Source organism: Pituophis catenifer, unplaced genomic scaffold (genome assembly GCF_029215685.1).
Source record: "Pituophis catenifer annectens isolate HBS135680 unplaced genomic scaffold, rPitCat1.0.hap2 SCAF_2, whole genome shotgun sequence".
In the NCBI taxonomy this organism is placed as follows: Eukaryota; Metazoa; Chordata; class Lepidosauria; order Squamata; family Colubridae; genus Pituophis; species Pituophis catenifer.
Genome location: NW_027256882.1, coordinates 20,482,232 through 20,507,619, shown reverse-complemented (window position 1 = coordinate 20,507,619; position 25,388 = coordinate 20,482,232). Strand labels below are relative to the sequence as shown.

The 25,388-nt window shown below is 40.5% G+C and overlaps 1 protein-coding gene across 1 annotated transcript in view; it reads left to right on the top strand.

Moving 5' to 3' along the window:
• LOC139309978 (vomeronasal type-2 receptor 26-like) overlaps positions 1 to 25,388 on the top strand; it is a 64,079-nt gene that overhangs the window by 26,787 nt on the left and 11,904 nt on the right. The window contains exons 8-13 of the mRNA XM_070934161.1: positions 3,825 to 3,880; positions 4,936 to 5,196; positions 12,514 to 12,703; positions 19,011 to 19,115; positions 19,847 to 19,973; positions 20,463 to 20,872. Coding sequence (XP_070790262.1) covers positions 3,825 to 3,880; positions 4,936 to 5,196; positions 12,514 to 12,703; positions 19,011 to 19,115; positions 19,847 to 19,973; positions 20,463 to 20,872 — 1,149 coding nt within the window. The remainder of the gene's footprint in view (positions 1 to 3,824; positions 3,881 to 4,935; positions 5,197 to 12,513; positions 12,704 to 19,010; positions 19,116 to 19,846; positions 19,974 to 20,462; positions 20,873 to 25,388) is intronic.

The window sequence follows — 25,388 nt, the reverse complement described above, 5'->3', positions numbered from 1 at the left end:
TCTTTTATTTTTTATTGGTGGCTTTCTGATGTATCACACAGACTAAATGTATGTATCATTTCTTTTGTATGCTATCAAAAGACTTGACACCTTCATCACCTTAATAAATTTTGTAGTTTTTCTGCTGTCATTTGTATTGTTGATTGTGGGTGAAATCTCTTTCCATTTTTGAAAATCCAATGAATAACCCATATTTCACCCCCAGGCAATCATGGAGTCTTTAACGGCATCCTCCCCCATTTTCAATGACAATAGGTAAGAATAGCATTTCGATAAAACTTTCCTGTCATTACCTAATAAGATTTTATCCAATTCTTGTTTTCCATAATATTTCCCTTCACTCTCCTGATCTTTCTTCCACCTTGAGTGTATTTGAATGTAGGGCCACCAGTCTATGTTACACCCCTCCGACCTCAGTTGCTCCCGTGTCTTCAGTCTGCCCTGAGTATCCAAAATATCTTCAGAGGTCAAGACCTTCTCTCCTTTATATAACGTCAGATATACCAGGGCCTCATGAGTCGAGATCCAACATGGTATCTTCAGGTACAACTTTCTCCTAAGTCTTTCCCAGGTATCCCCTAGGATCTTACATAAATAATGGTTCCGAAAATACCTCGATCAGGCTGACTGTCCTGGCCATAAAAAGTGGTGCCAACCATGTTGAAGGCCGTGGTCTTCTGCCACCAATAGCCACCTCCTTTTCAGGGCGATCCAATCTTTCACCCATATCAGAATGGCTGCCTGATGGTAAAGCTCCAAATCCCCTTCTAAGTCTAGGTTCCTGAATCATCCTGAGCTTAATCCTTGGTTTTTTATTTTGCCAAATAAATTTAGAAATAACTCTGTTCAAGGTGTTGAAGAATTCCCTATCCAGACTTACCAGGGCCATTTGGAACAAAAACAACCACTTGGAGAGGACGTACATTTTTTTTTTTTTTGAAATTTTTGTTATTGATTTTTAAACATAAAACATAAAACACATCTTTTTAGAGCAAGGGTTTGATCCGGTATAAAATAAGTACAGTGACTCACACTCCCTTCCAAATTTCATCCATTAACATCTTTTTAACAAAAAGAAGAAAGAAAAACAAATCTAAACCCAATCTATCATCTTGTTCTAAGCATTTGACATTCTACTATATCATCCTAAATCTTAAACTCCAAATTTAAACAGCTCTTTATAATGTTCATTTATCATTTTAACAATCAGTATTTCATATATTTTCCTTACTTCAAAGACCCTAATCAGATCAGTATTTCTTTTGAATCACATCTAATGTCCATAATTTTAAGATAAAACATTACTACTCTCTTAAAAACATTTCAAAATCCATTCACTTTAAAATTTATTCCACATTTCCGTCTATAATTTATTATACCCAAAATATTTTGTTTTTGCAAATCACAAGTTTCTTCTCCATTACAACTAATTCTCGTATTTAACTGATTCATAACTTATATAGCTATTCCCCAGCAGTATTTTCCTCTACTTCTATCAATTTAGCTTTAACTATTCTTCAAAGATATCTCCTTCACTCCTCCTTAGTTTATTTTTGGCTGGAACACAGCTTAGTTAGCTGGTTTCCAGAAATGCTTTCCTCCACTCCTAACCTTATTTGTTGGCTGGATCACAGTTTGGTTTTAACTACTCTCCAACATTTTCTCCTCCACTCCTCCTAGGTTTATTTTTGGCTGGATCACAGCTTAGACAGCTGTTTTCCAGGGATGCTTATCTCCGCTCCTTACCTTATATTTAACTGGTTCACAGTTTGGATATAACTGCTCTCCAGCATTATCTCCTCCACTCCTCCTAAGTTTATTTTTGGCTGGTTCACAGCTTAATCAGCTGTTCTCCAGGGATGCTTTCCTCCACTCCTAACCTTATATTTGACTGGTCCACAGTTTGGCTTTAACTGCTCTCCAGCATTGTCACCTCCAATCCTCCTAATTCTATTGTTGAACTAATTCAAAACTCAGTTGACGTACATTTTGACAGCAGCTATCCTTCCCATAAGTGATAGCTGTAAATTTTTCCACCTCTCCAAATCTCTGACTGTCTGATTATAAAGGGAGGACATAATTATCCTCCTTTACCGAAGAACACCTTGTTGTCAACCAAATTCCCAAATATTTTATTTTATTAGTTATCTGCATCCACAGGAGTCCCTCAAACTGACATCTCTGCCTCTGTGTCATGTTTTTAACTAATATTTTCATTTTTTCCTCATTAATTAATAATCCTGCTACTCTCCCAAAACCCCTAAGTACCTGTAATAGCTTTGGTCCTATTTCTGATGAATCCTCCAGTATGAAAACTAGATCATCTGCATATGCCTGAACTTTCACCTCCTCGTGCCTAACCCTCATTCCTCTTATTTCCATGGTCCTCCAAACCTCCCTAAACAATGGTTCTAGTGTTAGCACAAATAATAGTGGAGACAGTGGACAACCCTGCCATGTACCCCTACCAATCCAAATCTTCTCTGTTTCCTCCCCATTGGTTAATACTTTTGCTGTCTATTCACGATAGATTGCTTGCATTGCTCCCATGAACTTCTCACCGAAATCCATATATTTCATCTGGGAAATCATGAAGTCCCAGCACACTCTGTCAAATGCCTTTTGCGCTTCGACAAAAATCAAGGATAACTGTTTATCCGGACAATTTACATAATACTCTAAAATGTTCATCACCATTCTCATATTATCACGTAGCTGTCAGTTGGGCAGGAATCCATTCTGATCTGGGTGTATAAATTGCTTAAGAAAACATCCAAGTCTCACAGCCAAAAGTGCCGTAAATGTTTTATAATCTGAATTAAGCAATGAAATTGGTCTGTAATTTTTAATAAATGTCAGATCAGTGCCTTCCTTTGGTAAAATAGATATATAGGCCTCTGACCAAGATGCCGGTATTTGGGAATCTTTCATCACCCCGTTAAATAGTTCCACCATATGCTTACCCAGCACCTCAAAACCCATCTTGTATATTCTACAGGTAATCCATCCATCCCTGGTGTCTTCCCATTTGCTTGTTTTCCCATAATCAATTCTACCTCACCCTCGGTAATTTCTGCGTTAAGCAATTGTTTCATTGTCCCAGTGATTTTTGGCAAGTCTGGGCTCTTCAAATATGTCCAAATGTCTTGCTTCCCTTCTTCACACCTTTTATACAGCTGAGTAAAAAATTCTTGCACCACCCTTCTCTTACCTTCCATGTTAACATGCAACCTTCCACTCTGATCTTTTAACCCCTCTATTCTATTTTCTCTCTCCTTTCTTAGAGGATAGGCTAACCCCCTCCCTGGCTTCTTGGCGTTCTCAAAGTGATTTTGCTTTGCCCATTTTATTTTATTGGCTACCTCTTCCTGATCCAACAGCCTAATTTGATGTTGCCAAAAATTCCTCTCTTCTGTCCAATTTCCAGTTTCCTGACCCCTTTGCATTGCCTCTTCAGCTTTTTGTAACCTGCTCAGGAAGACTTCCCTCTGCTTTCTTTGAGTTTTATGTTTACCAGAAATGCAAAAGATGGACTTTTAATTTCAAGGGTCATTTATTCACCAATAAACACTTCATTGTTTAAAACTTTGAATACACAAGTAAGTGTGTGTGTGTGTGTGTGTGTGTGTGTGTGTGTGTGTCTGTAAAATTTACTTTCTTCTAGCAGTCTGGTGGATCTTAATAATTACAAAATAGTTTTATTTGTGAGACTGGTGATATACTTTGGTGCTGAGATTGGTGAGAGATATGGAGAGATTGGATAACAATTGTCCAGTAAGGTAGGGTCCAGTAATGGATTCTTGATGAGTGCCTCTTTAAAACAGGATGGGGACATCCCCTTCATCAAGGATGAAGGTATCAACGCTTGGTCACACCACAGGTGATATTCAGCAGGTTCTGACCAGTTCTGGAGAACCGGTAGAGGAAATTTTGAGTAGTTGAGAGAACCAGTAAATACCACCTCTGACTGGCTCACCCCTATTTATTCTCTGCCTCCCGAATCCCAGCTGATTGGGAGGAAATGGAGATTTTGCAGTATCCTTCCCCTGGAGTGGGAGGGAATAGAGATTTTACAGTATTCTTCCCCTGCCACACCCATCAAGCCACGCCCACCAAGCCACAGCCACCAAGCAATGGCCAGAGAACTGGTAGTAAAAAAGTTTGAATCCCACCACTGGGTCACACCACCAGGTGTAATGGATGGGTGGGTGAATAGATGGATATTTCTTTGATTTATGTTCTACTTCGGACAGGTGTATGTCAACCCACAACATAAATAAAGCATCCATCCTATAACACAAAGGTCTGAACAATAAAAAATGCACAGTAGGCCTGAGGTAGCATCAACATCATTTAGTTCAAAAATCCACCATAAAAAATGTAACAGTAACTTCATCATATCAAAAGCATAGCATCATACAATAAACCTGTCACATATTATATCATGAAAGAAAACCAATTGGAAATCAACTAAGCAGAATGACAGGTGTCACAAATGCTCCCAGAACAATTTGGTCTTGGATTCTTCCTGGGAATCCATTGGATTGAGTTACATCAGGAGTTTTCCAGCTGGATCCCAGCTCAGCCTGCAGGGAGGACTGAGAACCTTCTACTTCTCAGATAATTAATAGAATGTTAGTGATTTCTTTCTTGCCTTCAGGCTAAATGTCAAGAGATTCCTTATTCCCCCGGATCTCTGGAGGAGATCAACAGACTCAGGAGCAACACATAGTACTATCTGACATCATGAAAGTTAGTGCATAAATTGTCTTGTGACCCTGGGATGCTGATCTATACTTCATGGACTCTGTTGTGTTGGCCCATGTTTCCATCATTTGGAAAGTCCTCTCTTGACTTCATACTGTATTAGAAAATTCAGTCTTGCTGCAATCTGCTTTCAACATCTCCAAACTCTTCTGCTCTGCTGATTCTAAGATCAGATGCAAAGCAGAGGATTCCTTTGGCTTACCTAGAAATGAACCCACTGCTTCTGCTTCTGATGGAGCTTTTGTTGCCCCAGGCAGCCTGTGGGATGCTTGGCACCAAGTGCTTCTTGATTTTGCGGAGGGATGCAAGAGACCCACTCAACCACTACAGGCCAGGAGACCATCTCATCGGTGGGGTCTTTTCTGCAACATATTTTCAGGTATTAGAGCTGCACAATTTCACTTTGTGTCCTTCTACAGAGGTTGATTGGTAAGTCGCAGAATGTTGAATGATGTTGTTATATTGCCTTTGAGGAAAAAAATAGGGGGAGTTAGATTTCAGTACATTTATATACAAACAGTATGAAGTGCAATAGATTCAGCAGATAACACAAAAACAAGCTTTAATGCTCAGCAACATGATGTTGAACTGATCTCTATGCAGACAATGTGCTTCAATCTTTCAAGGCTTGAGAGTTTGATCATAGTTGCAGCTTGTCCATCAAAGAAAAGGACAGGAGGCTCTAACTGGTCAGTCCTGGTCAATCCCAGCTGAGAGAAATGCTGACTTCTTTTCTTAGTCTTTCCTAGAAGACAGTCCTGTATCTTGCAGAAGGACAGTTCTGGAAGAAGTTCAAAGACATCAGCCCTCAGATCAGGTGCCTCAAGACATTCTCCCAGATGCTCCATCATGGCTTTCCTCATAGTCCATGGATTTCTTTAAACTCACCACTGCCAGATCAGCAGCCATTTATTGTTTCCTTGATGTGGGTATGGACTTCAGTAAGGCATTTGATTAAGTAGACCATAAAGTACTACTTAATAAAATAGAAAAATGTCGTTTAGACTGCATCACCACCAGATGGATTTGTAACTGACTGACCAACCCTACTCAATATGTGATCCTCAATGGAACAACATCTTCATGGAGGGAGGTATGCAGTAGGGTACCACAGGGCTCTGTTTTAGGCCAAGTACTCCTCATCAATGATTTGGACGAGAGGATAGATGGGGAACTCATCAAATTTACAGACGACACCAAGCTAGCAGGAATAGCCAACACTCCAGAAGATAGGCTTAAGATACAAAAGGATCTTGACAGACTTGAACATTGGGCATTATCTAACACAATGAAATTCAATGGTGAAAAAAGTAAGGTTCTACATTTAGGGAAGAAAAAACAAAATGCACTGGTACAGTACAGTATATGTGGTACCTTGCTCAATAGTGGTGACTTTGAGAGGGATCTTGGAATCCTTGTGGACAATCACTTAAATGTGAGCCAGCAGTGGGCTGCAGCTGCCAAAAAAGCCACCACAGTTCTAGGCTGCATAAACAGAGGGATAGAATCAAGATCACAGGAAGTGTTAATACCACTTTATAATGCCTTGGTAAGGCCACACTTGGAATAATGCATCCACTTTTGGTCGCCACGATGTAAAAAAGATGTGGAGGCTCTAGAAAGAGTGCAAAGAGCAACAAAGATCAGTAGGGGACTGGAGGCTAAAGGATATAAAGAATGGTTGCTGGAGCTGGATATGTCCAGTCTTATAAAAAGAAGGACCAAAGGTGACATGATAGCAGTGTTCCGATATCTCAGGGGTTGCCACAAAGAAGAAGGAGTCATTTATTTTCCAAAGCACCTGAGGGTAGGACTGCAATGGGTGGAAACTAATCAAGGAAAGAAGCAACTTAAAACTAATGAGCAATTTCCTGACAGTTGGAGCAAATAATCAATGGAACAGAAGTTTTTTTTTATTTTATTTTTTTTATTTTTTTTTATTTTTTTAATTTGAGTTATATGCCGCCCTTCTCCAAAGACTCAGGGCGGCTTACAATGTGCTCAGCAATAGCCTTCATCCTTTTGTATATTTATACAAAGTCAGCTTATTGCCCCCACAAACTGGGTCCTCATTTCACCTACCTTAGAAAGGATGGAAGGCTGAGTCAACCTTGAGCCTTGGCGAGATTCGAACCCTGCAGTAATTGCAGGCAGCTGGTCTTAAGCAGCTTAATAACAGGGTGCCTTAAACCCTTGTACTACCAAGGCTCCAACACTTCCAGAAGTTCTCCAACACTGGAATTCTCCAACACTGGAAGTTTTTCAGATAACAATTTGTCTGAAGTGGTGTAGGGTTTCCTGCCTAAGCAGGGGGTTGGACTAGAACAGCGGTCACGAACTGGTGGTCCGTGAGGAATTTTTGGTGGTCCGTAGAAAAGTTATTTGCATTTTTTATATTGCACTAACTAAAGGGTCCTCAAACTATGGCCCCGGGGCTGGATATGTACAATGAGCATTTGTGTTGCTGCAGAGAGTCTGGGTATTAGGCAGATCATATTAGTGGTCCACAGGATTTAAAATTATGAATTTAAAATTATGAATTTAGCTCACCCAGCTGAGCCGCCAGGCACCAATACTTGGCCTTGCACTCTTGCAGGTCTTTTTTTTTTAATTTGATTTATATGCCGCCCTTCTCCGGAGACTCAGGGCGGTTTACAGTGCATTAAGCAATAGATCTTCCCTCTGCTTGGAAAGCCTATTCTCGTAGTCCTCAGTGAGGTCCTTCTGCTGAGCCTCCTTCTTGGCCAGATCCAATTTGAACTGAGTCAGCTCTTTTGCCAACTCTTTCTCATGGCAGCTGCTTAGCTCCAACAACTGCTTCCTGTTGGGGCCCTAAAGAGCCCAGGCAGGTAGGTGAGTGGCTGGGAAGGGAGGGGCGAGTAAAGGCCAGCAAGGCACCTCTTGATGGGAGTGACATTCAGTTGGCCACGCCCACCCAGTCACATGCCCACCTAGCCACACCCACCCAGCTGGTCATTAGGCAGATCATATTAGTGGTCTGCAGGATTTTAAATTATGAATTTCGTGGTCTCTGAGGTCCGAAAGGTTGGTGACCCCTGGACTAGAAGATCTCCAAGGTCCCTTCCAACTCTGTTATTCTATTCTATTCTATCCTAAGATGTTCCTTCTTGACTCACCTGTTGTTCCACTGATACCAAAGTGTTTTGAACAGTTCCTCTGTCCTCTCTCTCAAGCAATCAGGGATCAAGACTATTTACTCAAGAGAAATGGAGGAGCTGATGCTTCTGTTCAGTTCTTAAATGTTTATCTCATTTACATGCACATATTCCTATATATAAAAACATGCACACTATGCACATATTACATGTGTATTATAGTCCTTTGAGTGAATCCTGGTTGCTCTTCAGGTTTCTGAGCCACATTGTCAGAAGTGGTTCACCAATAGCTTTTCCTGGGATATTTTTTGATTCCGCAGTTTGAGGTTGAGGGAGAGAGAGAGAGCAAGTGACAAACAATGCACAAATTGCCTGGGTTTTTCTGTTTTGGCTTTTAAAAAGTAGATGCTGAGATGAAGAATTTTGGTCAAAGACTTGTACAGTCATATTAATTTTAAATATTTTTATTGGTTTATATCACATATTCCAATTCTATGTTGAACAATGTGTTTTCTAGGTGTCCAAAGTGTTAACATATAAACATCATCATCATAATCATTATAATCATATATACATAAACATATATACAACAATATCAATTGTTATTGAAAAGTATACTATCTTCCATTATAGTATCGATTAAAGAACCATCAAAATATTTACTCATCAGTTTTTCTCTCTCATGCAATCCATATTTCACATAAATCCACTACTCTAACCTCAGTATCTGTCATTTACAGAATACTTCCCATGTTATAAAATATTCCGAGTCCTCTTTTCCTTTGACTTTCAGGGTTAATTTATCCATTTCTGCACATTCCAGAATTTTTTTGATTATACTGTCATCTCTTGGGGTTTCTGGATTTTTCCTATATTGTGCATACACAATCTTGGTTACTGCTAGGATATGTACAATTAAATATGTGTTACGCTTATTGTAGTTTCCTGGAAGCATGCCCAACAAGAATGTCTCAGGTTTCAAATCTATGTGTTGTTTTCTCATAATTTCCAGCCACATGCATATTTTCTTCCAGTATTTTTTTGCTTTGGGACATGTCCACCACATATGATAATATGAAACTGGTATTTAGAATAGAATAGAATAACAGAGTGGGAAGGGACCTTAGAGGTCTTCAAGTCCAACCCCCTGCCCAGGCAGGAAACCCTACACCACTTCAGACAAATTGTTATCCAACATCTTCTTAAAAACTTCCAGTGTTGGAGCATTCACAACTTCTGCAGGCAAGTCATTCCACTTATTAATTGTTCTAACTGTCAGGAAATTTCTCCTTAGTTCTAAATTGCTTTCAGTTACATTTCCAACATTGAACAGATTGATTGTTATATATATTCGCTAACCTTGCAGGTGAATAATGCCATCCATAAAACATTTTATAGAGGTTTTCTTTATATGCTGTTGACATTGTGAGTTTGTGATTTTTATCCCATGATTTCTGCCACCTGTCCAACATTATCACAGAAGAAATTTATCATTTTTGTTGAATATAACATCATGGCATAATATATATATCTTTTCAGGGAACCACTTGTGATGTACTGGAAAATTCTGTCCTTCCTTTTTGCCATTCAGGAAATCAACAAAGATCCTCTTCTCTTGCCCAACCTCACCCTGGGTTATAACCTCCATGACAACTTTCGAGACAAAATGTTGACATTGGATGGTCTGTTGGATTTGCTTTCGACCGGAGAGGCCAATGTTCCCAACTACAGCTGCGGAAGGAAGAGAAACATGCTGGTTCTCCTGGAAGAGGCCAACTCTGACATATCCATCCTCATGGCTGCCATATTGGGCATTTACAAAATCCCACAGGTATAGAGCAGGGAAATGGGTCTCCAGGTTTACTCCAGAGCATTTCAAGGAGGTTTTCTTCTTAAAAACCTTAAGCATGAGTTAAGATGAGCAATCCTTCTTTATTTCACATTTCTTGAGCTGATATTGTGCCCCTGTGGACAAGGCGCCATCGAAGCTACAGCTCTAATTTTAACAGAGTAACAGAGTTGGAAGGTACCTTTGAGGTCTGCTAGTCCAACCCCTGCTCAAGCAGTAGACCCATTACCATTTTAGACAAATGGGTGTCCAGTCTCTTCTTAAAAGCCTACAGTGTTGGAAACACACAACTTCTGAAAACAAGCTGTTCCACTGATTAATTGTTCTGTCAGACAATTTCTGTTTAGTTCTAGGTTGCTTCTCTCTTCCTTGATTTGTTTCCTTCCAACAGGCTCTTCCTTCCAATAGGAAGAGCCTGTAGTACAGTGGACTAAAGCACTGTAATTAACAACTGCTGCTTGCAATTACTGCAAGTTCAAATCTCACCAGGCTCAAGGTTGACTCAGCCTTCCATCCTTTCAAAGGTAGGTAAAATGAGGACCCGGATTGTGGGGGCAATAAGATGACTTTGTATAAATATACAAAAGTATGAAGGCTATTGCTTAACGCATTGTAAGCTGCCCTGCGTCTCCGGAGAAGGGCAGCATATAAATTAAAGCAAAAATAAAAAAAAATTGCTTTCTGGTGTTTTGGAAAATAGGTTGACACACACAAACACCTTTGTGGCAATCCCTCAAATATCACATCCTACAATACTGCACCTACTATAAGGAGTCATGCACCCACCTCATAATACTTCATCTGATAAAATGCTCAGGAAACACTGATCTTCTTTATATAAAATCATTATTATCAGATCAGTACAATGTAGTTCCTTTGAATGTACTGTAGCTGAGTTTTGTTATACTGTTTGCAAAATTAGGTACTGACTGCCCACTGACAATCCACCACTAGTTGTAATATATTATCCTGTCATTCTTTTTAATTTTTTAAATGTTCCTTATCTGTAACACTGGTCTGTGACTGTAGTAAAGTATTAGTATTGTTTAAACTTTCAATCTTCCAAAGAGACCAAAACAAACACAAAAACAACTATAGTTAAAAATTACCAATTAGCAAAAAAAAGGGTCTCTGAAAGCCCCCTCTTTCTGGAAAAGTAGATTTGGATTTCTTTTTATCTTTAAATATTCATTGATAACAGAATATTATCATATTCTGTTCATATCATATCAGAATATTATAAAGCAGAATATTATCTTTCCCTAAAGGAGAAATAGAGAAACATGTTCTTGGAAGCAGAAAGCAGCCCCCAAGTCTTTCTTAATTGCCCCCAGCAATTATTTTGTGCCCATTGAGAAAGAGGGGGGCCAATCTATCCACAAAACAAAAGAGTTCCATCTCCAGGATGATGGGATTAAGACATGATCCCTCAGGACATAGTAGGATTAACCCTCTACCATCTAGCAGCAGAGCTCACCACCTTGGTTTTTCTTACCTAAATGTAGGACTTTACTTTTCTCTACATTGAATTTCATTTTGTTAGATAGGGCCCAGTGTGGTACTGCGCCAGCAGCCTGTGCAGCCGGCGCTCGAGTCGGACAGTGAGGAGGCTGGAGAAGATGTGGTGCCAGAGGCAGGGATTCAGACAGGGCCTTCAGAACCTCCAGAAGCTCCTTTAAGTGAAGAGGATGTGGAGGAGGAGCCTCTTCTCAATGTACGGGCACGCAGAGCTGCCAAAAGGCAGGAGTGGTTCCTCAGGAGGAGGTCTCCTCATGAGTAAGGCTTGGGGCTAATTGGCCACTCCCTTAGCCTATTTAAGGAGGAATGCTGATTGCAGCAAGTTGCAGGAAACAACTTTAGTTCCTTTTTCTTCGCGTTTGGATTTCTCTGCAACATTGCTTCTGGGCTTTCTGCCAACTCTAGTAAGACTCTGATTATCTTATCTGTGGAATTCTGGCAGGCTGTTAAGAACGTTTATTAACATCCTGCATTTGCAAAAAAACTGTTATTTGAGTAAACTAAGTTTTGTTTACAGTTTGTGTGTGCTGTGTTCTTTGGGATCCGTAGCTGGGGCAGAACACGCTTCTATTCCCTCATATAAGTCATTTATGAAGATATTGAAGTGTTCTGGGCCTAAGATGGAAGCTTGTGGTACCCCATTGCTTACTTCTCACCATGTAGACTTAGACTCACCCTCCAGGCTTCAACCAAACTTAGTTCAGACAACCTACAGAGCCAGCTATGCCCCCAACAACAGCCAAGAGTATACATGAACAGGAAGTTCACAGGAACAGGAAGTTCAAGTGTAAAGCCCAAGAGAAGGTATGAAAGCCCCTCACTCTCAACTCCATGTGGTCAGCTGCCCAGGACCTCAAACCCATGTGGTTCTGCTTCATCATTAAACCATCTTTCCAATCACCCTCCATGTTTCCAGTGTCTTTCTCCCAGCTTGGAACTGAACCAGAGGGATATTTCTTCCCACACCCTTTAAGTCCTGCCTACCTTAGCAGTTCAAAAGTGTGCAAATGCAAGTAGATTAATAGGTACCATTTTGGAGGGAAAGTAACAGTGTTCCATTTGCCTTTGGTATATAGACATACTGGCTACATAACTGTAGAAATTGTCTTCAGATAATGCTGGCTCTCTTGGCCAAGAAACAGAGATGAGCACCATACCCTAGAGTCAGATATAACAGAGAATTTTTTAATTTTTTATTAAGTCCATCAAGGTAGGCTGGAATCTTCCAGTCATTGTCTATGATCTGACCCTTTTTTTCCCTAGGTGGCATGAAGAGCCATCTTTCTGGGCACATGAGCTGTTGCCCAACTTACCTGCAGCTGTGCATGCACTCACGCCCCAGCTGGTGTTTGGGCCTCGGGTGCGCATGCATGTAATTCAGGGGACCCAGAAGGTCTTCGGAGCTATCCTGCGGATGCATGCGAATGCAAGCACAGATGATGTTCACACACGTGTATTGCATTCACAAAAGCCACACGCATGCAAAGTTGGTGCGATTGCATGCACAGCAGACAGGGGAGCCCTGCGAAAGTCACATGCATGTGTAGATGGTATGCTTGCACACATAGCACACAGGACACATGTGCAAGTTGCATGCATGCACAGATGTTGCAGTTGCATGCACAGTGCACATGGAGGAGCCACGCATTAGCACGGATGGTATGAGTACATGCAAAGCACATGAAATGCATACCTGTTCAGCACTCAGTGAGTAAAAGGTTGGCCACCACTGCCATAGGATGTAACACTTTGACTTTGTAAAATCCTAAAATCAAACACAAACTGTCTTTCTTTCCAGCTCAGCTACACTTTTATTTCACCCTTCCTGAGTGATAAAACTCAATTACCCTTTTTCTACCGGACCGGACCCAAAGAAGGTGCTCAGAACCTGGGAATTGTTCAACTGCTGCTGTATTTTCGATGGACATTCATTGGCCTCCTTGCTGCCGACACTGATAACGGAGAACGTTTTATTAGGACCTTCAATCACGTGCTGGCCCAGAATGGCATTTGTGCTGCTTTTTCACAAATCACATTAGTAGATAACGAGTACATCAAATATATGATTCCTATTTTCAAAATGTGGCACCAAATCAATGTATTTGTTTACTATGCAGAGTTTACCTTTGTAGAAGGAGAAGTCTTTGTAGAACTCATATTGAACTTTATGAAAAAACCTGTTGCAGGAAAAGTTTGGATCACAACCTCCTTGTGGGATCTCTCCATTGAATTATCATATAACAGTTTCTCTTTAAAATACACCCGTAGTATTTTTTCTTTTCTGATCCAGACTGGCCAAAGGACCAAATCTGAAAATTTCAGAGAATTCTATATTTTAATCAAAGCATTTATGATTAAAACATTTCACTGTTCATATGGGAAACCTGCCTTGTCTGTGAAAGGCTGGACAAGGTGTCTAGAGGAAAAGAACACGGGGACTCTACCTCAAGAGAAGATTGACAAGATCTTTTCTCTAGATAGCTCCTTAACTTACAATGCCATCCAGATTGTGGCACATGCCTTAAATGCGGCCTATTCATCCCAATCCCAAAGGACAACAATGAAGAGAAAAACCAGGCTGGAAGTTGAAAAGATCCAACCATGGCAGGTATTCCCATGGAATAGAAATTACCTATTCCTATTCCTAAAGGTTTCATGTTTATTGCTAAGTGTGACGTATAGATGGTGAAGATATACAAAACTCTCTCTGAGAAGTGTGGAATATATTGAGAAAAATAGCTTTAATGAGTCATATTTTTCTCATGCAATCCCTTGTCTTAATCCTTCTTTTATGCTTTGAACTCCCACAGTGCCGAACAACAAATTATTCATTGCTGACAGGGATGGGATTGAAAAATTTCAGCAACCGGTTTGCAAACCAGTCCTCATTTCTACGAGTTATCCAATCATACCACCTATTCCATGCTACATAACATTTTGAGTCTACCTTGTCCTTCATTTCCAAATGTTAGTTTGTCCATTTCCGCGCAATTATAGATTTTTTGGATTATCAATTGGTCTGTTGGCAGTTGATCAGTTTTCCAGTATTGGGCGAGCGCCAATCTGGCTGCAGTGGCTATGTGTAATATTAAATACTTTATTTCTTTCCTATAGTTTTCTTTAATCATCCCTAGTAGAAAAATCTCTGGTTTGAGTTCTATTTTTTCCGATGTTATTTCTATAAGCCAAATTCTTACTTTTTTCCAATACTTCCTAATTTTTGGACAAAGCCACCAGACGTGGAAGAAAGTACCTTGTGCCTGTTTTCACTTCTAACAGGTTGGATTTAAATTTGAATACATTTTTGCTAATCTCGAAGGGGCCAGATACCATCTATACCACATTTTGTATTGATTCTCTTTATACACCACTGACTTTGGTATAATATAGTATACATTTTTTCCCAGTCCTCTAATTCTAAATTATATCCAATATTTTTTGCCCATGCTATCATTTGTCCCTTTACTAATTTCTTTGCTAGATCAAATTCCAATAAATATTTGTAAACTTTTGAAATCAATTTTTCCTCCGTGGCTTCTAAAAGTTTATCCAACCAATTTGGTTTTAATTCAATTCCTCCTTCCTCTTGATCTTTTTATATCTTGTTTTTATCTGAAGATAGGGACACCAATCTATCTGTATCCCTTGATCTCTGAGTTCCTCTCGTGTTTTTAATGTTCCTTGAGAATCCAAAATTTCATAGTATCTTACCATTTTTTGAATTTATAAGGCTTTGGGTTGTATCATCATCTCCATTGTGGATAGCCATCCTGGAACTTTCATTATGGATAGCCATCCAGGACCTCGTCCAGCTCGTTTATTATTTCGTCCTTATCTCGCTGAAGGGCCTCTGCAATCACTTCCGCCATCAAAAATGTCAGGTTCTCCTCTCTATCTTTGACAATGTTCTGAAATCGTAGATAAAATGCAGCTCTCTCCATCTCCAGGTGGGCCACTGTATTTTCCAGTTCTTTATTTAGTCCCATCATTTTCTGGTCCAATGAATCCTATTTTTCTTCTGTCTGTTCTGTTCTTTCTGTTTTTTTCTCTATGACTGTTATTCGTTGATTATTTTTTTGTATAATTTCTTGTATTGAACCCATCTTTTCATCTAATTTTCGTCACCTCTTCATGATTCTTTGTCATACATTCCTGCAGTTTTATCATAGTTTCTTGAATTGTTGAGAGGGTAGCCTGTATGATTTGCATACTAGAAGTAGAGGGTTGTTTTTCTGATGGGAACATTCTTTCTATTGTTCTCTACACTGCAAGAGAAGCTGATGGTCCAGTCAATGTTGAAGTAGTTTTCTTTCCCGTCTTCACAATGGTTGTGGTGGTGCTGGTCATTTCCTTTAGTATTCTATATTGTTCCCCTAAAATCCTATCTATCTTTTCCCAAATCACCATCCACTTCACTATTCAACTTCCTTTCCTTCTTTCCTTTCCTTATCCCTTACTACCAGATATAAACTAGTCCACTACAATTCACAATGTGTTATATCCCTGAAAACATATCTATATATTATAATTTCTAGTTTAATTAATAGAATTCTATTAAAAAGAGAAAATCATTGATACCTTAATTAATAATCGAATTACTAAAATTATTCCACTTTTAGTTTAAGTCAACAAATAGATAATTATACAATTACTAATTTAATCTATTAAGAAGCTCATTTATTTATTTATTTATTTATTTATTTATTTATTTATTTATTTATTTATTTATTTATTTGTCAGATTTATATGCCACCCTTCTCCCGTAGGACTCGGGGTGGCTCACAACTATAAAACAACCCAACAATAGATAAAAATTCAATAATGTTAAAAACCAATTAAAATCCCCAAATCCCCAAGTTAAAATCCACGGCAGATCAGGGAAGTTGCTGAAAGAGCCATGTCTCTAGGTCAGTGCGGAAGGTGCGATCCAGAGCCCGGTGGGCAACCCATTCCAGAGGGTCGGTGTGACCACAGAGAACGCCCTCATCCTGGGGAGCACCAGCCGACACTGTCTGGCCGAGGGGACCCGGAGGAGGGCAGCCCTATGTGAGCGCATTGGGTAGTGGGAGGCCGGTAGGAGGTGATCCTGCAAATACCCTGGGCCCATGCCATGAAGGGCTTTATAGGTGAGTACCAGCACCTTGAAGCGGATCCGGAGGACCACCGGCAACCACTGCAGCTCGCGCAGTAGTGGTGTTATATGGGAGTAGTGGGACGCATCCCATAACTACTTGCGTGGCCGCATTCTGGACCAGTTGGAGCCTCCAGGTGCACCCCAAGGGCAGCCCCATGTAAAGGGCATTGCAGTAATCCAACCGAGAGATAATGAGAGCATGAGTGACCATACGGAGGGCATCCCTGTCTAGAAAAGGGCATAACTGGTGCACCAGATGCCCCCCTTGTCATGGCCATTAGATGGTCCACTAAAGACAGCCATGAATCAAGGAGGACGCCAAGATTACGAACCCTTTCTGAGGGAGCAAGATACTCCCCTCCCATCAACAATGATGGGGGAGCTAGATCATGGGATGCCAGTATCCACAGCCACTCTGTCTTGGAGGGGTTGAGCCTGAGCCTGTTCCTACCCATCCAGACCCGTACTGCCTCCAGGCACTTAAACATCATGGAAAAGGCATCCCTGGGTTGGTCTGGGGTGGAGATGTAAAGTTGGGTATCATCAGCGTACTGATGATACCACACCCCGAAACATGAATATTAATTTTAAATCTTTGTTTTAAATAATAAATGAAAAAGTTAAGACGAAAAGGTAAAGAAAAGAGAGCGAGAAAAAATAGAAAAAAGAAGAGAAAAAATAAAAAGACAATAAATTTACCAATAATTAATACTAAATTGCTATTAATTAATTATAAATATAAAAATTTAAATTCTATTTGTTACTTTATAAATAAGTATATCAGTATATAAATTTTGTATAAATGTACATAGTACTTTCAGTTCTTGTGAGTTTTAAAAATACAGATATAATCTTTTCTTTGAAATTTTAGTCCTTCACTCAAAAGTAACAATCAGCTGGTCCTTGTCTTCAAAATGGCGATCTCCAATCTGCACTGTCACTCTCATGCACCCTTTACTTTTTGCCAATCCACATTTCTTCTTCTGTTAGAGCAGCAAATATATGGGTAAAAACAGAACCTCGTATTCAGGTTCACTTCTCTTTCCCAGTTTCCTGGAACACTCTCTTTCCTTCTGATCATCTCCTTTCCCCTCCCCTGGTGTTCTTCGGCTGGTCTGCAATTCACCCTCTTCCTGTTTTGCTCTCCTCACTATTTGCTGCCTGTTCACACTTGGAGTCTTTCTTTCCTCTCTGCTGCCCCTCTGGACACTTCCTCTCCAATAGTCCAAATACTGGAAACTTTTTTTCTTTGCTCTCATCGCTGAATCTCGCACCGTACTCACTCTCCACTTCCTATTGGTCTAAACTGGGACATCAAGCCTCTCGGTCAGCCATGCCGGCTGGCTTCTTCTATGTCTGGATTGAGGGTCCTTCTTGGTGTGGTGGGAGACTGCACCTCACCACACCTACTCCGAAGATTCCCCTCTCTCTTGCCGGTCCCACCAGGACTGATCCTCACCCCTAAGGGGCACCAAAATGCCGGAAAATTGGCACTGGGAACAGAGCATTTTTTCCAGTGCCGCCTCAACCCACGTCACCACTGGAAGCACACGACAACATTTCCATCTCTTCCGCTTTGAGCTTTTCTTTCTTCAGAATCCAGAATTTCCACTTAGAAAAGGGATTTGGATTCTGTCCCCGTATATTACAATCCAATACAACATTGTATGATTGTACAAAATCAATATATTACTCACTCCTCACTCCACTCATTCCCAAAACAAATAATATTTTCAGAACTGAAATATCCAAACTGATACTGTGTCTTTTACATCTTTTCTCTTGTGGAAGCAAAACACAGGTTCCAAAATAAATAATCAAGGCCCACTGCAGTGTTTGTTGTTTGATGAACACAATAGGTAAATATAAAGGTTCACCTCGCACATATGTTTTAGTTGTTCCCGAAACTAGGGGGTGGTGCTCATCTCTGTTTCAAAGCCGAAGAGCCAATGCTATCCAAAGACGTCTCTGTGATCATGTGGCCAACATGACTATATGGAAAAGGCTGATAGAGCACTGTTACCTTTCCACCAAAGATGGTCCCTATTTTTCTACTTGCATTTTCTACATGATTTCAAACTGCTAGGTTGGCAGAAGCTGCGACAAGTAACAGGAGGTCACCCCGTTACATGTCAATAGGGATTCGAACTGCTGAACTGCCAACCTTTCGATCAACAAGCTCAGCATCTTGGCCACTGAGACACCGTGTCTCTTGGGAAGAGCACAATAGGGGCTCTCTATTATTGAGACACACCCCTACAGACAAAAGAATGCAACCCTATTGATACTTCTCAGGGAGGATGGAGAAACTAATGCATAAGCATCAGGGGATGTAAGCAAGCATATTCATAGGTAATGCTTTTCAGGTGACCTTTGGCCCTTCTTCTGTCTACTTATCTTCAAGAGGACCAAAGGAAGAAATAAACAATAAAACAAGAGTAAAGGGGACTTGGAATGTCAGATTCTGTGAAGAATATACTCCCTATTAGCACCTTAATCTATGCTAATTGTCCTGATAAGAAAACAAGCTGCACTTCAAAAAAATCAAATTCCCTATATCTCTGTATACCAACCTGATGTAGCAGATTCCATTCATCTAAAACCTTCCTTTCCTCACACTCTGTAGCTCCACCATTTCCTGAAGAATCCCCAGATCTACAACAACACCATGCAAGGAATGTACTTGGATGGGAATGGAGATTTGATGGCTGACTTTGACCTTGTGACTTGGGTGGGTTTTCATAATAAGTCAGGCACCAGTGTGAAATTTGGGAGTTTGGCAAGAGAAGAATCTGCAGGAGTGAAATTCAGTATCAACAAAGAAGCCATCACGAGGCACTATGGGCAGAACCAGGTGGGGAAAATCTTCTGTCTCTTCAGTTTTTTCTTTATCTCCATGAGTATCCCTTCCCTTTCCAAACTGTATCTCAGACTGCCTGTCTTCAGATACAGGCTTTTTTTAATTCAGCAATAGCAATGGAGATGGGGTTTTGTGAAGTATAGAAGGGTTCTGTTCCAAGAACATCAAAGGAAGTGACATGAAGCTGTAGGAAAATGCACACAGGATTTAAGGGGAGAAAGAAGCAAAATCACTTGAGTTGCCCATGTTCAATGTGACATTCAAGAGGTTGATGCTACAGCTGAATATTTGGTGGAAAATGTGTGCAAAATCAATCATGCTGCAGAATTCCAGAATTCCTGTTTCTTCCATGACAGTTTCTAAAATGGAAGCCTGTTTGATTATCCCAATCCACTGCCAGTTTCAAGAATAACTTTCCTGACAATTGTTGGACATTCCTGGAATGGCCACCACCATCACAGTTTGGCCTGTGGGAGAAGCAGAATGTTCCATTTCTAATCTTTTTAGCACATACCTAGTTTCTTGACCCCTTCCAACTCTATGTCTCATTTCATAGCTGATGATTGCAGGTGCTTCTGAATGCCAATTCTGTTCACTTTCAGACATTGCCTTACTCCCAGTGTGTGGAACCTTGTCAGCATGGATATTTCAAGGTGGTCCAGGAGGGAAAACCAAAATGCTGCTACAACTGTGTCCCCTGTGCAGAAGGGAGGATTTCTACCCAAGAAGGTGAATGAGTGGAAATCAATGCAGTCCTTTCAATGAAGATGAATCTGGGTATTTGGGCCAAAGACGTGGTGTGGCAGCATAGAGGTGGAGCTCTCACCTCACAATCTGGAGGCTGTGAGTTCGATCCTAGATAGAGGCAGATATTTCTCTCTCTGGGCACAATGCTGAACAAAACTCCTCATTGGCAACAGGAACCCTCTCAGGTTGGCCAGTTCTGGTCCTTAGAGCCCTTACTGAATGATAAAGATGGTTGTCCTTCAGCCCTTTCATTTACTACAGTCCCACAAATGGGAAAAAAATGGAGAAAAATGGAGGTATTTGTCAAGTTATTTATGTCTCCCCTCAGATTCTCTCCCTTCTTAATATAGTTACATTTTTTCACTTAATCAACTTTGGACATTTACGAATGAATGCACATCCACACACACACTCATTAATCTAACTCCTATCCTATAAATTCATGGCAAATGTTACATTTCTCCTTTGCAGATGCAAACTACTGCATCAGATGTCCAGAAAATCAATATCAGAATAAGAAGCGAGATCAATGTATTGCCAAAAATGTCACATTTTTGTCCCATCAAGAGAATTTGGGAATCATCCTTACTACCTTTGCTCTATTCCTAATTTTGATCACAATCTTTGTCTTGGGCATCTTCATTACATTTCAAGAAACTCCCATAGTCAAAGCCAACAACCGGGACCTCACCTACATTCTCCTGGTCTCCCTTCTGATTTCCTTCTTGACCTCATTCCTCTTCATTGGTCGGCCAAGGAGAACCACCTGCCTTCTCCGACAAACAGTCCCCAACATCATCTTCTCAATTGCTGTGTCTTCTGTCTTGGCCAAAACAATCATGGTGGTGCTGGCCTTCCTGGCCACAAAGCCAGGAAATGGAGTGAGGAAATATCTGGGCAAGAGTCTGGCCAACACCATCATCCTTTCTTGTTCCATTGTCCAGGTTGTCATTTGTTTCACCTGGTTAGGAGTTTTTCCGTCATTCCCTGATTCTGACATGAACTCCCAGCCTCGAGAGATCGTTCTGCAGTGCAATGAAGGCTCTGCTGCTATGTTTTATATTGCCCTTGGCTATATGGGCTTCCTGGCTGCCATCTGCTTCACGGTGGCTTTCCTGGCCAGGAATCTCCCTGGGTCCTTCAACGAAGCCAAGCTGATCACCTTCAGCATGCTAGTCTTTTGCAGTGTCTGGCTGTCTTTTGTGCCTACCTATCTGAGCACCAAAGGGAAATACATGGTGGCTGTGCAGGTCTTCTCCATCTTGGCTTCCAGTGCTGGGCTGCTGGGTTGCATCTTCATCCCTAAGTGTTACATCATTGTGCTGAGGCCAGATTTGAATACAAAGCAGCAAATGATGTTGAAAAGTGAAGTAGAAAACTGAATCTCATGGATGTTCTGGGGATATATTATATCTGGGGAGATAATATTTTTACTCATCATTAGGTACTTTTCATTTCTCTGACTGCTTTTTAAAGTGATCTCCTGCTTAAACCTGATTTCCATCTTTCTATGTCTGGCAGTATTACTTGGCATTTTGGGTTTCTGTATCAGCTTTTAAGTAAGGACATAGTAGCTTTTAGCATGGCAACTTAGACCTTTTTCATAATTTTAGGAAAGCCCATTTTTCTCCTGAATTAAGGACATTTTTTAAATTTGTGTGAACTACCCTTTTCAGCCATTAAACTATAGAGAGAATATTGTGAACGTTATTGAATACAGTTGCAAGTTTTAAGTAAGATACCTACCACCTGGGAAGGGAAATGATGTAACCCATGAATTTGCCATTTGGGGACTTTTATCTGTAGTCCATGTTTTCTATTGTTCAATTCTTACATGTAATCATCTTTTATTTTTTATTGGTGGCTTTCTGATGTATCACACAGACTAAATGTATGTATCATTTCTTTTTGTATGCTATCAAAAGAGTTGACACCTCCATCACCTTAATAAATTTTGTAGTTTTTCTGCTGTCATTTGTATTGTTGATTGGAGGTGAAAAGTTACTTTTGCAAAGGCTAATAGTGTTTTTTTCCCCCTCTCAAATTCATTATAATAGATTTCATCATCTCCATGCAAAATTCGGGGTGCCTGAATTTCAGGTAACAATAGGAGAAAAATGGCTGCAATGCAAAAGATGGACTTTTAACTTCAAGGGTCATTTATTCACCAATAAACATTTCATTGTTTAAAACTTTGAATACACAAGTGTGTGTGTGTGTGTGTGTGTGTGTGTAAAATTTACTTTCTTCTAGCAGTCTGGTGGATCTTAATAATTATAAAATAGTTTTATTTGTGAGACTGGTGATATACTTTAGTGCTGAGATTGGTGAGAGATATGGAGAGATTGGATGACAATTGTCCAGGAAGGTAGGGTCCAATAATGGATTCTTCATGAATGCCTCTTTAAAACAGGATGGGGACATCCCCTTCATCAGGTATGAAGTTATCAACGCTTGGTCACACCAGAGGTGGTATTTAGCAGTTTCTGACAAGTTCTGGAGAACCGGTAGAGAAAATTTTGAGTAGTCCAGAGAAACGGTAAATACCATCTCTAACTGGCCCGCCCTTATCTATTCTCTGCCTCCCGAGTCCCAGCTGATTGGGAGGAAATGGGGATTTTGGAGTATCCTTCCGCTGGAGTGGGGAGAAATGGAGATTTTACAGTATTATTCCCCTGCCACAGCCACCAAACCACGCCCACCAAGCAATGACCAGAGAACCAATAGTAAAAAACTTTGAATCCCACCACTGGGTCACACCACCAGGTATAATGGATGGGTGGATGAATAGATGGATATTTCTTTGATTTATGTTCATTCTGCTTCAGACAGGTGTATGTCAACCCACAACATTAATAAAGCATCCATCCTATAACATAAAGGTCTGAACTATAAAAAATGCACAGTAGGCCTAAGGTAGCATCAACATCATTTAGTTAAAAAGTCCCCAATATAAAAAAGGTAAGAGTAACAACTTCATCATATCAAAAACACAGCATCAAAGAAATAAACTTTCACATATTATATCATGAAAGAAAACCAATTGGAAATCAACTAAGCAGAATGACAGGTGTCCCAAATACTCCCAGAACAATTTGGTCTTGGATGCTTCCTGGGAATCCATTACATTGAGTTACATCAGGATTTCTCCAGCTGGATCCCAGCTCAGCCTGCAGGGAGGACTGAGAACCTCCTACTTCTCAGATAATTAATACAATGTTAGTGATTTCTTTCTTGCCTTCAGGCTAAATGTCAAGAGATTCCTTATTCTCCTGGATCTCTGGAGGAGATCAACAGACTCAGGAGCAACACATAGTACTATCTGACATCATGAAAGTTAGTGCATAAATTGTCTTTTGACACTGGGAAGCTGGAATATACTTCATGGACACCAGGAGGTCTGCTGTTGTGTTGGCCCATGTTTCCATCATTTGGAAAGTCCTCTCTTGACTTCATACTGTATTAGAAAATTCAGTCTTGCTGCAATCTGCTTTCAACATCTCCAAACTCTTCTGCTCTGCTGATTCTAAGATCAGATGCAAAGCAGAGGATTCCTTTGGCTAACCCAGAAATGAATCCACTGCTTCTGCTTCTGATGGAGCTTTTGTTGCCCCAGGCAGCCTGTGGGATACTCGGCACCAAGTGCTTCTTAACTTTCGGGAGGGATGCAAGAGACCCACTCAACCATTACAGGCCAGGAGACCATCTCATCGGTGGGCTCTTCTCGGCAACAAATATTCTACTATTACAGCTGCACAATTTCAGTTCTTGTCCTTCTACAGAGGTTGATTGGTAAGTCGCAGAATGTTGAATGATGTTGTTATATTGCCTTTGAGAAAATAATAGGGGGAGTTAAATTTCGGTACATTTGTATACAAACAGTATGAAGTGCAATAGAATTCAGCAGATAACACAAAAGCAAGATTTAATGCTCAGCATCCTGATGTCGAACTGATCTCTATGCAGACAATGTGCTTTGAGCTTTCAAGGCTTGGGAGTTTGATCATGGTTGCAGCTTGTCCATCAAAGAAAAGGACAGGAGGCTCTAACTGGTCAGTCCTGGTCAATCCCAGCTGAGAGAAATGGCTGACTTCTTTTCTGAGTCTTTCCTAGAAGACAGTTCTGCATCTTCCAGGAGGACAGTTCTGGAAGAAGTTCAAAGACATCAACCCTCAGATAAGGTGCTTCAAGACATTCTCCAGATGCTCCATCATGGCTTTCCTGATAAGTCCATGGATTTCTTTAAACTCACCACTGCCAGATCAGCAGCCATTTATTGTTTCCTTGATGTGGGTATGTGGGGAATTTGATTAAGTAGATCATAACCTACTACTTATTAAAATAGAAAAATGTGGGTTAGACTGCATCACCACCAGATGGATTCTTAACTGACTGACCAACCCTACTCAATATGTAGTCCTGAATGGAACAGCATCTAAATGGAGGGAGGTATGCAGTGGGGTATCCCAGGGCTCTGTTTTAGGCCCAGTACTCTTCAACATCTTCATCAATGATTTGGACGAGGGGATAGATGGGGAACTCATCAAATTTACAGACGACAGCAAGCTAGCAGGAATAGACAACACTCCGAAAGATAGGCTTAAGATACAGAAGGATCTTGACAGACTTGGACATTGGGCGCTATCTAACAAAATCAAGTTCAATGCTGAAAAAAGCAAGGTTCTACATTTAGGGAAGAAAAACAAAATGCACAGGCACCATATATGTGGTACCTTGCTCAATAATAGTAACTGTGAGAGGGATCTTGGAATCCTTGTGGACAATTAATTAAATATGAGCCAGCAGTGTGCTGCAGCTGCCAAAAAAGTCGACAGAGTGCTAGGCTGCATAAACAGAGGGATAGAATCAAATCACATGAAGTCTTAATACCACTTCATAATGCCTTGGTAAGACCACACTTGGAATACTGCATCCACTTTTGGTTGCCACGATGTAAAAAAGATGTGGAGGCTCTAGAAAGAGTGCAAAGAGCAACAAAGATCATTAGGGGACTGGAGGCTAAAGCATGTAAAGATGGTTCCTTGAGCTGGATATGTCCAGTCTTATAAAAAGAAGGACCAAGGGTGACATGATAGCAGTGTTCCGATATCTCAGGGGTTGTCACAAAGAAGAGGGAGTCAAACTATTTTCCAAAGCACCTGAGGGTAGGACTGCAATGGGTGGAAACTAATCAAGGAAAGAAGCAACTTAAAACTAAGGAGCAATTTCTTGACAGTTGGAACAAATAATCAGTGGAACAATTTGCCTCCAGAAGTTGTGAATGCTCCAACACTGGAAGTTTTTAAGAAGAGATTAGATAACCATTTGTCTGAAGTGGTGTAGGGTTTCCTGCCTACTCAAGGGGTTGGACTAGAACAGTGGTCACCAACTGGTGGT